This window comes from Echeneis naucrates, chromosome 24, assembly GCF_900963305.1.
Source record: "Echeneis naucrates chromosome 24, fEcheNa1.1, whole genome shotgun sequence".
NCBI classification, from domain to species: domain Eukaryota; kingdom Metazoa; phylum Chordata; class Actinopteri; order Carangiformes; family Echeneidae; genus Echeneis; species Echeneis naucrates.
Genome location: NC_042534.1, coordinates 8,021,863 through 8,036,434, shown reverse-complemented (window position 1 = coordinate 8,036,434; position 14,572 = coordinate 8,021,863). Strand labels below are relative to the sequence as shown.

The 14,572-nt window shown below is 38.5% G+C and overlaps 1 protein-coding gene across 1 annotated transcript in view; it reads left to right on the top strand.

The window, feature by feature from the left end:
* fig4a (FIG4 phosphoinositide 5-phosphatase a) overlaps window positions 1–14,572 on the top strand; it is a 36,762-nt gene that overhangs the window by 20,975 nt on the left and 1,215 nt on the right. Inside the window, exons 17-23 of the mRNA XM_029496980.1 lie at window positions 1,080–1,218; window positions 2,251–2,309; window positions 2,708–2,855; window positions 3,141–3,224; window positions 4,397–4,595; window positions 10,112–10,203; window positions 11,692–11,766. Of these exons, the coding sequence (XP_029352840.1) occupies window positions 1,080–1,218; window positions 2,251–2,309; window positions 2,708–2,855; window positions 3,141–3,224; window positions 4,397–4,595; window positions 10,112–10,203; window positions 11,692–11,766 (796 nt within the window). The remainder of the gene's footprint in view (window positions 1–1,079; window positions 1,219–2,250; window positions 2,310–2,707; window positions 2,856–3,140; window positions 3,225–4,396; window positions 4,596–10,111; window positions 10,204–11,691; window positions 11,767–14,572) is intronic.

Sequence of the window (14,572 nt, the reverse complement as noted above, 5' to 3'; positions counted from 1 at the left end):
AGTGATATCATGTTCGCTGCTTTGAACAGTAAAAACAGTGACAGTATCCATTTTGCTATTATTTATTTATATTTTTTTTAAATCAAAGCCAGATTAAGTGGCGTTAACTTCCCCAACTGCTGTACATAAACCTCTTCCTTAAAGTAGTCTGTTGTGAGTCATTTCAAGCCCTGCCTCTGGACTGTTTGTTGGCCTGGGCCTCTGCTCGGTCAGAGCTCACTTGTTGGACATGCTTTGTCAAACAAGGCTTTTTGTCAGTGCCTTGCGTTGCACGTGTATATTGTATTCATTGATCAGGCATCACTCTTATCTCACGATGTATTTACTGAATCTAAGGCTGAAAATTACCCAGAGAAAAGGCTTGATGCAAGGCTTTATTAAAAGCCAATTTGTTTTTAATTATCTAACGTGACTGTTGGAGCAGCATGCACGTGGCTTCACAGCTGGAGGATGGATTAAATGGCATCAAACTGGGCAACATGCAAAACACGTGCCACACACTGAACACACAAATACACAGAGAAAGATTATCTCGGCTAGCTCTCATAGCCAAACATATTGTAGTGAATTTCCACTGGTATATTTCCTGTGAACAAAGACAAAGACAGTAACGGAGGATGCTCTTAACACGAGTCCAGTTACTGTTTGTTTTTGGGGTTTTTTTTTGGTGGGGGGGGGGCTTTTAGCTGAATCTCTTGATGGGCATAATTATGACAAACTGGACGATGTGTCATAATAGATAAACTATTCACATTGTCTCTCTCCATAACAACTAAGCAAATTTTCTTTTCACCAATAATCACCATAAGATGAAGTACAAAGCTCGGAGAAAACCTAAGATATGAACTCATATGAACTGTATGACATTTGCTATGAGGTAGCTGGACAATGATGGATTGTTTAAGTCAGTTAAAGATGCATTTGCAACCAACAATGATTTTCATTACAAATTAAGTCACTTTGGCTTAATTAATTAATGATATTTTTCATAAAATAGTAAATAAATAAAATGGGGGGACATGAAAGCTCAATTTTACTATACTATGTTTTTGCCATTTGTGTCTATCTTGCTCCTTCAGATGCTGACAGACAAGATGCCATCAACCTGTTTCTCCAAGTCTACCAACCATTGGAGTCAAAGCCACATCTGTGGGAGCTTCCCACTGACTTCTACCTACATCAGAGGAGCACAATGGCCCTCCCTCAAGAGAGACGCAGGTAAATACACAGCTACTTATCGTACATGCAGGCACAGGAACCTACTGACATAAGCATACCTACATCTCAATATACCAATAAAATCAGGTGAACGTAAACAGAGTGGCATGCATGTGGATGGTCCTTCTGTAGTTGTGAGGATGTGCACTGACATATAATGAGCCCCTAATCCACAATCTTGGTCGTAACCCTCAAACAGCCTTTTGAAGGCATAAGACCAGCCAGATGTCCTCAATTTTTTAAGGTGTTCAATTCAGACTGGCACCGGCACAAAAACAGAAGTACACATACACACACCTTCAGTTGCTCTGAATGTTTTGACGGACAGTCTGCTTTGACAGCTGAGGTTGTTCACATGGGAGTGTGGGTGGATTTACATATGTTTTCTTCTTTAGTTGCTGTTATGCCATCTTACTTACTGGGATTGCAGTCACAGATTCTTTGCCTAATCTTGTAATTGTACATGTCATATTCCTACATTAAACTCAATACAGTGTTTACTTGACATCGTCCCATTGTATCTGATTGCAGAATGAATGAAATCCTATCTTAGGCTAGTTGCTCAGTAGAGTTTTTTTCGTATGCATAAAATCATCCTCATGAGTAGGCAAAGCTTAGTCATTTTCTACTTCACTAGTGTTTATTGTTTACTTTCCATAGTCACCATGCTTACATAAAAGTAGACCCAGTTTTCTGATACAGGCCAGTGATTTGTGCAGCCACAATGGGTTTATGTAGTTCAGCTGTTATTCTAAGAGATTATCATGGGCAGAAATGAATTAAATTTGGCAACCACACACTATGCTTTTGCCCTCAAACTCATCTAAGTAGCACATCACATTCTAAATCATAATAAGTGCATTCACTGAAATTGGTCATATTGAATTAAAGGTTATGCAGTAGTTGTACAGTAGGGGGTCCAGCCAAGTCAATTTTTATATCTAGGCTATGTGAAATCCCTGGAGAGACAGTGCAGAGAACACCTTAGTTTTCATGAATGTTTCAATACATTTATGCATCTTCTGTTTCCAGCTACACTCTGTGGTGGTCGGAGGGAACTCTGTCCTATCTTCCTGTTCCCTATGATGAAGGTATTGCTTTACCGTACTGTAACTAGGGATGGTTACATTTTAAGAGTGCTCTTATATTTATCACTACTGGTTATCAAACAGTAAATGATCAGTCTTAGCAATTCACAGTCTGTGGCTCTCAGCCCGTAGCCCATTCACGACCTGAATCTTTAATGTGGACAGTGAACAGCCGTGCTGAATTGCAGCTATGGTAATTTTTTTTAGCCTGTGCCACGAGTTGAAGAATAATAATTCTTTCAACATTTGTGAAAATCCATCCAGTAGTTACGTTTACAATCTGTTTCTGTCTAAACCAAGACGGTTCAGGCACAGAGGAAAAGGGTAGATCTGAAGATCTGACTTTTGCCACACAGGATTGTTTTTGCCAATATTCTCTCTATGTTCCTTTATGGATGCAGTTACCTGCGAGGACAACATGAGGAAAATGAAAGTGAAGAGGGTGAACCGCTTTGATGAAAGTATTGACATCTACACAGAATTCTTCAAACCTTATGAACTCACCTCCTTTGATGACACATTCTGCATTGCAATGACCAACTCTGCAAGGTGAATACACACATAAAGTCCTTTAGACAAAAATGCAGTTGAAGATTTTTATATTTTTTTTTGTGGATATAAAAAAAATAAATAAAAACCAAGGGTTGTGTGTTGGAGTGTAACAGCAGAAGCATGTTTTTACAGCTTAATACAGCGAAGCCGTTACTTCATTAAATGTTTCATGAAATAAATAACTGCTCATTTGAAGGATTCAGTGAGCATTAAATAGATATGATTGTGATGCTGCTGCACAACATCCGCTGATGGGTTTTCTTTTATTCTGTACTTGTAAAGAGAATTTATGCCCAAGACAGTAGGGGTGGATCCAAGCCCATTCACAGTTCGCAAACCGGAGGAAACAGGAAAATCAGTGCTGGGGTGAGTAAATCTCAGCAAATACAATGCTCTCATTTGTTATGTTTTGGTAGTTTTTTTTTTTTTTAATGTAATAAATCATATGTCACTGCGACCTGCATTTGTCACTGTGTTCTCAGGTAACCAAAACAACACTATTTATTTGTTTAAAACATACGGTTCCAAGTTCACCAGCGATCAAGTGTGTGCATGCACGTGTGCACATATATATTATCTTAAATAATTACATTATTGCTGAATTTCTCTTTTGTTCTGGTGAGCCTATCATACACAGCACAACATGACAAATTTTCTGCACTACTTCAGTGGTTTCCTTGAGAACTTTGCTCTTTAGGGAACCATCTGCTGGTGTATTCATTAGTTTGCCTGGAGGAAAAAAATGACAATGAAAAATCCATCGTCTTAGCCACCTATTTTGATCTGTGGCAACACGATGAGTTAAAAAAAATATATTGGATTGTTTTACCTTGAACATCTTCAGGCTCCTCAGACCTTGTGAAAGCTGCACTTCTTTTCATCCTCCTGTTCTCTGTTTATGCCCAAGCAGCACAGAGAGCTCATTATTATCAAAGTAACAGTAGTTCCACTAAGATCAACTCACCTGTACAGAACCCTCATTTGGGCTTGACTGAAAGTTCAGTAGTTGGTTCAGCTAAGTCTGAAACAATTCATCGATTAGTTGAACGACAGAAAAATAATCTGCAACCTTTCTGATAAATGATAAATTGTTTAACATAACATTTGTAAGATGTGATTCTGTGAATGTATTTGTTGATCATGTGAATAATCATTGTTTGGATGCCTGCTACACCTGTAGAAGCAAACACTGTGGGTAGTTTGGACAGATTATGGATACTTTTAATTTGTGTCTAAGAGATTTTGTAATAACACTCAGTGAGTCAATCAAGATTTTCTTGGCAAAGGGGGATAATACTGAGCTAAAGTAATATTATATTTTCAGAATCAAGGGTATAGTACAGCCAAAAAAATTATTATCTGTAAAAAGAAAATTATTTAAGACATGGTGTGACATGCCATTTTAAAGGATGCATAATATGTTTATAGGAGATTAAAAATTCTTGAAGTTTACACGTGAAATGACGTAAATGAACCAAGTCTCTGAGCTAATTGTGTGTGGTCGTGAATATGTTAATCTGTGTACATGTATGTGACAGCAACAAGAGCAGCAAGGAGGAGACGCTACTCCAAAGGAAGACTGCAGCCAGCGCACCACCTCCTCCAAGTGAGGAGGCCATCACCAGCACATCAGAAGATGACTCAGAGGAGGACCGTGATGACGATGGTTCTGTTTCCCAGCGGTCCACCCCGATCAAACTCCTAACAGAGTCTGGAGAGAGCGCTCGCACACAGGAGGTATGAAAGCATTAAAATGTTTTAGGGGGACCAAAATAAAATCACCTTGGATCCTTCTTGCTTAATTTTGAGGGGAAAATCATATGAACTCCTCTAATGAGTTGAGGTTATACAGCTTTGTGTAACAACCTCAGAGAAATGTTATCACAGCTGAAACTGTGATTACTTTTGGATCTCAAAAGCATTTTTCTTTCCTTTACACTGATGTCACCCTGATTGTATTTTTACTTCACACTCTACCACAAAAAAATTGTTCTGTTTTTTTTTTTTCTTTTTTTTTCTTTGCATTAGAGGAAAAGACATCAGCTTAATCACTTTAGTGATGGGCAGTTTCCACAACAGAGGATCGAAATGGTGTAGCTTTGTGTTATTGCTGGGTTCAGACTGACTATTCCAATCTTTCTCTCTTCTTTCTATCAGTATTCTGATATCATCTCTTCTTCAAATTTCCAAATACTTTTGTATCCACTGATTACCTCAGTGGTTCGAAATATTCGCTTAACATACACATAACATTCAAGAAAATGGCTCCATATTTATTTCTGAATAATTTCCTTGATCTCACCTCAGCTAACTTCTGTTTTACTGTAATATATTGAAATTAAATCTTTAGTCTTTTAGACATATAATTTTATTCACAAGTGTAGCGGCTATTATTAAGGTTTGTGCGAGTTTTCTGCTGTGTTTTACTATTTCCCTTTCAAGATCCAGATATTGGCTGCTAAGAGCAGTAGAGGTGATAACTAACTGACAATCTAAATGAGCTTTCTTTGTGTAATTTCTTTTGTCATTCAGTTTGATCTTCCATGTGTTTTTCTGGTCGCTGTTGTACAAAATTAGAGAAACTGCTGATCATGCAAATCTTAAACGTGAGCATTTATCCTGAGACTCATACACTGTGTCTTGATTTGTATGGGAAATAACAGAGTAATCACTCATTAGGGTTTTTGTGTGCATTTTTGTAACTTTCATGGAAAAAGTATCAGGATGGCCCTTTCTTCTATAGTTTCATCCTCCAAGGCCCCAGTATCATTTAAGTCTGTATGTCGGACGTATGCAGTGGGAACTGTCTGCTTTTAGGACGTCAGGGGATATGTGGCCAACTAAACGTCCCATTAGTTTTCATGGGGCGGGAATTTTAATTGCTCATTTATTTTGCTCTTTGGTTTTCCTGCCAAGGTTGATGTTAAAGTCTACGTAGGCTTCTACCGTGCAGCCATGTATCGGTTATTTCTGCTTTGTATATCTGAGAACAATTCAAGTTAAAAGTTACCCTTAAAAATGTTCAATGTTCAGAGTAAATCCACAAACTGCAGATGTTGACAGGTGTCTTGTTCTACATAGAAAAGTACACGTACAATAAGGAGTCCAAATGAAACGCACAAAGTTGATCTGGTAGCATTTTCACTGTTCATTCAATTTAATTCCACTATTTGTGTACTTTTGTAAAGTAGGCGCACTGACAGTCAACACAAGACTTAAATGTTTTTAAAATTCACAGAAGAGAATTGGAAATAATTGAAATAATCTTTTGGACGTAATTGTCCAAAGAAAAAAAATAAAATCTTTACTAAATGACACCTTTCATTTTGTAGCTCACCAGCTGTCAGTCTGGTGTCAGTGCGACGAATTCTCCAGGTCCATAATTGCTATATTGGTATCTATTTCATGCCCAAAGTGGACTGGTGGCACGTTTGCATCTCCTACTGACCCATATTCATTTTCACAGCGGAGAAAGAACACATTAATCAGCCAAGTAGTAGGTCAGTGTGTCAACAGTCTTTATCATGAGCACCAACTTACTCCTAGAACTGGTCAGTGTATAACTATCTTAGATGACTGGAGCCCTCATCAATGAGTAAAGTGTTGTTGGCAGCAACCGTAATGTTACTATGGTAACTGATACCGTTTAATGCCATCGTGACGTCAGCAGTAGTGAGGTGGTTCCCTGCCTGCACTTTGCCCTCATGTCCCAATTTACATCAGTCTCACTCAGAAACAATTCTCACAGATGATTGTGTTTGTGGCTGTAGTCCCAAGTGCCGTGTTGGCAGTCGTTGGATCAGTGAAAGAATTACTCACAGTCCCCAAAACACCAGGGAATTATGGGTAAATCAGTTCTCCGTGCATCAGATAGTGTCACCTCTTGGCTTGGCATCACTTGAAGGTTTGTTCAGCTCCTGCTGTTCAAACTGAATCCCCCTCAGCGCTTTGATGAAAGGACTTCAGCTTCTGTAACGATCAGAGACATCGCTTCCCTGTCATCTCCGTGAGCAGCATAAAGCTGTATTCGCTGATAGTTTTTTAGCCACATTGGAAGCATATTCATTTCATTATTACCTCAAATGCAAAATTAATAATCAAAGCAATATAATCCAATTTGTCAAAATAAGTAACATGCACAGTGTCTCAGTGCCTGGTCTCAGACACAGGGCTTTTAAAGCATAAGCATCACTCAGCTAGTTGAGAATACGTTTTTAAGTGTAATGTGTGATCTTTGGTTTATGACTTAACCCTACAACTAATGACAATGCTTTTGATTAACATTGTGTTGAATAGAGATCATCTGTGATGATGTGATGATCAGGGTCTTTTCCCACAGAGTTGTGAACAGACATCGGAGTAATTTGGTTTGCATATTCTTTCAGTGAGTTTTACCTCTGCAGAAGCTGCTTTTGTACAGTACAGTGCCACTATAGTGTAGTATCATAATAAAGGAAGAGTTAAACTTATTTGTTCTTTTTAAGTTAGTTCACTCAGTGAAAAATATTATTAACACTCTCAAATCAGTTTGTTCAAATCCATAGCTATGCAAGTTCTAGCTTAGCATAGTTTATTATCTAATAAAAATAAATATATGTACGTTAGTCAAACACAGACAGCAGTAGTTTTTTGCCTGCTTCCTGAAATACACTAACCATTTTCTGACTTCACCACAGAGAATATGAATTAGCTGAATTGTGTTCACAGCATGTGTCTCAAATCCAGTTCGGCTTGATGTAACCTGAGACAATAATCTCAATGAGATATTGTAAAAGATCCGTTTTGATTCCTTATTCCCCCCTTTGCTCCATCCATTAATTTCCCTTCTTGATTATGATGTATTTTCCTTATGTTTTACTCTTCTCTGTCTTCACGGGGCCTTGAGCATGGATCATGAATATTTTGAGCTGGACAGCTAGCTCACGTGTTTGGTGCACACACTCATTCTCATGTGTCTCGTGTTGCTGCATCCAAACCTGTCCCTGAGAATGGATTGCCGGGGTGCCAGCGCAACACAAAACTGTTGAAATATTTAAACATCAGATCATTACCACGTTTGCCATGTAATTACACGTGCTCATTTCATATTCCTCCTCGATACAGTCATTCGTATGCATTCTTCAATACAGACAACGAACTGATTTGCAATGTGTGTGGGTGTACACACTGTATATGTTTACAGACTCATCCGTGCTCGAGACAACATGTTCATAATAATGTTTATGTATTGCACATGTATGTGTATTTTTGTGTGTTCCCATGTCATCTGTTTGTGTTTTTGTGATGCAGTGTGTGTGTGTGTGTGTGTGTGTGTGTGTGTGTGTGTGTGTGTGTGTGTGTGTGTGTGTGTGTGTGTGTGTATATGTTCATAGAGGCAGTTTCATGGTCATGATACTGGAGCACCCTCATTTGTTCTCCCCTCCTTGCAGCTCAGATCAATACAAATTCCATGAAAATTGATTCATCCATTATGTTGAGCATATTACTGCCCCATCAGAAAACATTCGAAGAGAAAAATGGCATAACAGACACCTTTACTGGGCGTGCCATTACATAATAAGTTCCTTGCTGTCATCTTAGGTTTACAGGAAGACATAAAATAAATGTCCAAGTTTCATAGATTTGTTAAAGAAATCTTTTTTCTGAGGACTTGCTGAGCCTTTTTTACTAGCTTGGAAAATATGAAGTTTCCGTATTTTCCACCTATGAGCCATTACATGGACGCCAGGAAAGAATGCCATAGATTTCAGTTCCCCGTCCTTCATTCATCAACCATTTTAAATTAAATTATCTTCATCAGGTGGGGTGTCATTTACCTAACATCCTGTCCAATGATCAGTCATATGACCATTCATACCAAATATATAGAATAAAAAGCATGATTGTCAAGACTGGATTTACTGGATTAGCAAAAATGAGACAGTGTTACATTCAACAGGTGTTTTGTGTAGAACAAATTTCTCAAGTTAATTACTGAAAACGTTGTCATGTCCATGTGAATTATTATTTCAACTAGAAGGCTTAATTTTTTGCTGCACTGTCGAGATTATGCACAGTTGCTTTGAAATGGTCCCATTTCTGCCAAGAAAGCATTCACAATCACAACATGACGCCTTCCCCGAGATTTCACACCAAGATACAAGGCAAGATGGATTCATGCCGTCTACGCGAGATTCATCGGGCAGACCATTTACCCACTAATGCAGCTGTCTGCTTTGCTTTCATTTGCTGCTGTGAATCATCTCTTTCAAGGTTTAAGAAGTTGTCTTTCCAGAGTGGCCTTCCTGTATGCACATTTTTGCTCCTCATTAGCCATGTGCTTGGTAGGAAGCAGCTCAACATTATATCAGATGAAGAAACTGTAGAAATATAATTCAGTTCAAGTTCAAGACAAACCTGTCTAAATATAAATACAGAAATTACTTTCATAGATTGGCTTCATTGCAGTTTAATTACTTATTTCTGAAGCAAATGAAAAACTTAAATAATAGCATTACCTGAAGAGGGCATAATACTGTTCTATTAGGGCTCATAGGATTCATAGGATTTCCTTACTATCGCTTGTCTTTCATAAACATTTTTACTTTAGTTTTATTTAGTTTGAAGCAATTAATCACTGTTTGGCCATATTAATGTCATTGGTTAATAATGCAATTACACATCTTTATTCTACTGTTTCACATATTATTTTTGACCAATGAATGACTTAATTATATTTCCGATTCTAGTCTTCTCTGTTAATAAGTGTAGTTTTTCGTTTCTTCTGTAAGATTTTATTCAGTTTCACATTGTGAACTTAATGCACTTTGCTACTGATATTAATCATCATTTGAATCTGCCATCTTGAACCAGTCTGACCTTTTTAATTTGATCTCCTGTTTATTATATCGCTGCTAAGTCTGGACACTGAGTGCTGAAACCCCAGGAGGGCACTACCCCTGCACATGAAACCATCTCATCAGACACCAACAATCAAATTACATTCAAAGTTGCTTAAATTACACTGCTTCGGCCATCTTAATAAATGAATTTGCGTTAGAGAAGCAGCTAAACCTGTTGACCTGAGTCGCAGCCACTTCATTTCACAGAGCTGGTTCTTAACAAGATGTTTTACCTCCTGCAGTGTGTCACTTTGTATAAGTCTTAACAGTCCTTTCGAGGTAATGATGAAAGCTCCATTAAAACCTTTGTGTTTTTTCTGTCTTGTCCTCAAAGGCCTGCATCATTTAACCTTTTGCCTCTCACCTCTTCAGGAGCAGCAACAACAACAGCAGAGCGCTAGGGAGCCCTATGGCCTCAATCTGGCCAAACCTCCTGCTGAAAAAGATCTACTCATTTATGAACGGTAATATGGCACTCACACACACATTATTTGAATGAATCCACGTACATTAGAATGGTTAATTTTTGGCTTTTTGTGGTCAAGTCAAGAGCTCAAGTTAATACAGTAGAAAATGGAATAGAAATGGAGATTTACTTTAAAGTGAAGATCTAAGGGATGAGCAAGGTAACAATATCTGTTATAAAAGATGCTCCGACAGCTGAGGGATAAGCAGTCAGTTGACACAGGTCATTTTGCAAAAGACATATTGTCAACTGTACCCTGCTGTGTGCATCACACTTCTGACCTCACTGCTCTTTGTCCACCTCTCCCTTCCCTTATCCCCGGGTTTTCATTCTGTCTCTGTCCTTTCTATTTCATTCTGTCCCTTCTATTTCATTCTGTCCTTTCTCTTTATGCTCCCAACCCTGTTAATGAGCCACAGTGAATGGCCGATATCGGGCTCTGAGACTGAACACAGCTATCTGTTCTTTGGTTATGAACTGATGAGGATATGATATGATCATTTGATACAAAATGATGCATCTGATGAAGCTTGAATTACTTTTTTTTTTTTTTTTTTTTTTTCCCTTCTCAAGTGCAGCTGTCCTAAACCCACAGACGAGAACAGGTTCAGTGTATCTTTTCAGCAGCAAATGTTTGGTCATTTCTACAGAGCAATATTCACCATTTTGTAGAAATGAATGTTTTATTTTTTGTGTTCTAATATTTAGTAGTGTTACCAGGTTACTATCACTATATGCTTTGTCGGAAGGTTTTCCTTGTCATTTTCGCCAAGTACTTGCTCATGGAGGGATATGTTGGGTCCCTTTAACAACTCCACAAAGAGTTTGGTCAAGACCTGCTCTATGTGTAAAGTGTCTTGATGTAACTCTGTTATGATTTGGCCCTATCTAAATAAACTGGATTTGATTTGATTTATGTTGTGATACCTCGGATTTATTCTGACACACTTGTTTGGGCCATGAAAATTGCTAAAATAGAGTTACACGTCAGTGCAACATCGATAAATGTATTTACTAACAGTAGCTTTTCCACACATACAAAAAAAATAAAAAAATAAATTAAGTGAAGATTGTTGTTCATATCCTCTCACTGTAGTGGCACTTGATGAAAATGAAAGTACATTCATTATTGAGGCAGGAATTTGGAACAGCTCCAAAGATGTTAGCTGTAGCAATAGCTCTGTTAATCATTGCATTAATATTAAAAAATCATAAACAAGAGCCGGAGGGGCGCGCTGAACTAATGCTTGTAACTGTATTTAAAAAAGAAAAATAACCTTCACCAGACACGTCAAGCTTACCTCTGACTTTTTGTGTCAAAGAACAGACAATAATGGCCAGTGATTGTGATGGTTTGAGAGGTCAATGGTACTGTTTACCAATTAATTTGGGCTAACTGCTCTTATGAGATGATGATGGCAGGAGCAAGTGGCAGACACTGATGCATGTCAAGTATCAGCTGATCTATTTATTTATTCCCCCGCAGGTTTGCGCATCTGGGTGAAAGCCAGCACAAAGTGGAGAGAACTGAACGCATAAACCTGGCAAATATCATCTGCTTGTGAGTAATCCATGTGACAATTCACACAAAGGAAACTCAAACTCAATAATCCTCACTCACGTGTAATGTAGAGCGCTACAATGCAATATTGGTTCATCATTATAATCCGACCCCTTTTAAATACCACTCGATATCTCCAGTAGCAGTGGGAGAAGTGAACACAGTAGCTCAAACTAAGTGGTCTCCAGGGAAACTTCTAGCTTCTTAATCTCTTCTAGCCAACCGCTCTTTCTTTATTTCTTGTCATCCCTGCTGCTTCCCAGTCATGACTGCTCAAACCGCTGTTGCTCTCTACATCAATGGCCCACCGAGTCACAGACAAACTCACCCACTTGGCAATGTGCAGTCATTTCCCTTTTTAACTTTCTTTCTTTCTTGCTCTTGCAGTAGAGGAAGCTTTTCAGCGATAACATCCCTAATCAGGACTCCTCCTGATATGTATTCTTGAGAAAGCTTCCTTTTGCTCTTGCTCTTTACCTTTTTTCCCTCATTCCCTCTCACAGTAAAGTCTGCATGTCTGCAGCACCGCTGAGTTTGGTGTTATTATATTTATGCCAACAAAGGAAGATCTATTTCAACAAAGAAAAATCCTGCACAATGAAAGTGAACCAATACCTCAAATCTTCCTTGGAAAAAATCTAACCAGCTACTTAAAATGAAATAAAATAATCAAAATAACTCTCTGGAGCTCATTCCACATGAGAGATACTTAAACAAGGCTTTTCATTGAGATGCAGCAGACACAAATGACATTTTTTTTTTATGATTTTGCTTGAAGAATACATCCATGTCATCAGATGGTGTTGACATGGTGCAGTTTAGCGTGCATCATTACTGGATAGATCGGAAACTGAAATTGTTCAAATGATACTTTTACGGGAAGGAGAAACATAAAATAGACAGCAAAAATATATCCACATGGCAATATTTTTCTTCAACTCAGCTGCACTTGGCTGTGTGAGAGCAAAGAGAGCGAGAGAGAGGGTGAATAAAAAAAAATTACAGTGTTAACCAGGGCCATCATGTGGCGCGTGTTGGAAGGTTAATCATAGCCAGGTAACATCACTGGAGGAAATTTTAAGGTTGTGTGAGTAAACGTTAAGGTTGTGATGTCTTATTTATGTCCAGAAATACTAAATTGTTTAAAACGGAATATTGCAAAACCAGATCCATGATCCATTTCTCAGTTTAAATAATCCCTCTTGTGCTTTGGGCGAAACATGAAGCTTTAATGAACTAACAAGACTAATTCATGATGCTGTCACCACCATAGTTCCCTCCGGACATCTCTGTCTTTGGTATTTTACTGACCAGAGGCTCCCATCTGGCTTTTTTAGCTTAATACATTTTTAGGTACATACATGTTTTCCTCAAAGGAAATAAGAAATATAATTTTTGATTTAGTACTGATTATTATATGTTACACCTGACAGGGAAGCATGACAGCAGCCTTGGTTAGCATATTTCATCCCTGCTTTTCATCTATCCTTGTTTCCTGGCGTCCTCACCCATCATCACTGCCTTCGTCCATTTATCCATCGCCGTCATACATTGTGTAACAGGGCTATTCTAAGGTGGTGTTACAACACACCAAACATATTTTCAGTGGCAGGAGCACCTCAGTGTGTCGCCTCCCGTTGTGTAGTACTTCAATCAACCCACCGGGTTCAGGCAGAGCTTCTTCAATTGGTGGGGATGAAGGAGGAGAGGATTTGAACCCTGTGGGAGATTTCCTGTTGAGAAGAATGAGTGTGAAGCAGTGACTTGCAGTGACCAACCAAGAAGGTTGGGTTTTTTCTTTTAGTTCATTTTTTCGTATGCACAAAGCATGATAACGTTTATCTTCGACCTCACGTTGCAAAAGTCAGCTAAATATGCATATAAATTTCCTCCATTTCCTCATCTACTGTCATGCATCATGTATTTTCTTGTGCAAAAACTGCCCACCAGTACGCCTTTAAAACATCCATTCTATACTCCACCTTTTACAATGTTTTAAGGAATTTGATCAAGGCAGCTTTTAACACCAACATTTCCATAAATGCTTATTTCAATAGTAGTGTAGAGACTGATATTCTTAATAAATTCTATTTCCTAGCAGTACAGTTTCATATTGTGCCAGAAATGTTTTCACCTCAAACATTTTCTAAATAAACTTTTTCATCAGTGATGGACACAACCAGAAGCAATTCATTACTGCTTTAGTAACTCCAAACCTTTCAGTGAAGGAACTGCCCTGCTTTCTTTCCAAGTTTGTCTTCACAATATCTTCATGTAGCATACTGTGAATAATGTTCAGATTTTCAACATGCAAAAAAACACCAGCAAACATGATAAATTGTATGTGTAAGCCTCATTCATTCACCCCTCTCAGCTTCATATTGGCACTGATTTTCAATAAACCATCCTTGAAGACTCCATAATGACACTAACTGAGCTCTTCGTCCATCCTGGATTTACCACAGTCTCTTGTGTCAAACACTGAGGCGGTACATTTGTAATTCAGCCATGTGTCTGAACAGTTTTTCACTGGGGGGGCTCAGCTGCTGTTGAATTGGTCGACTGAATAGACCCGAGAAGCACGCGGTTGATAATGCACCCTCAAGATGATGAGACATGCTTTAGAGTGTAGCTTCTGCGAAAATGTGAGTAAGTCTGCCGCGCAAGCCCCATCTGTGCCATCCTGTTGCTGTTTCCATTAACAGGCCTATTAATGACTCGCTCTGCCCAGCAGATGCGTTCAGGTATCGAAGTAAAACTACAACCACTGAGGCTGGTGTACATTTTTTTTAATGATCTTGTGACA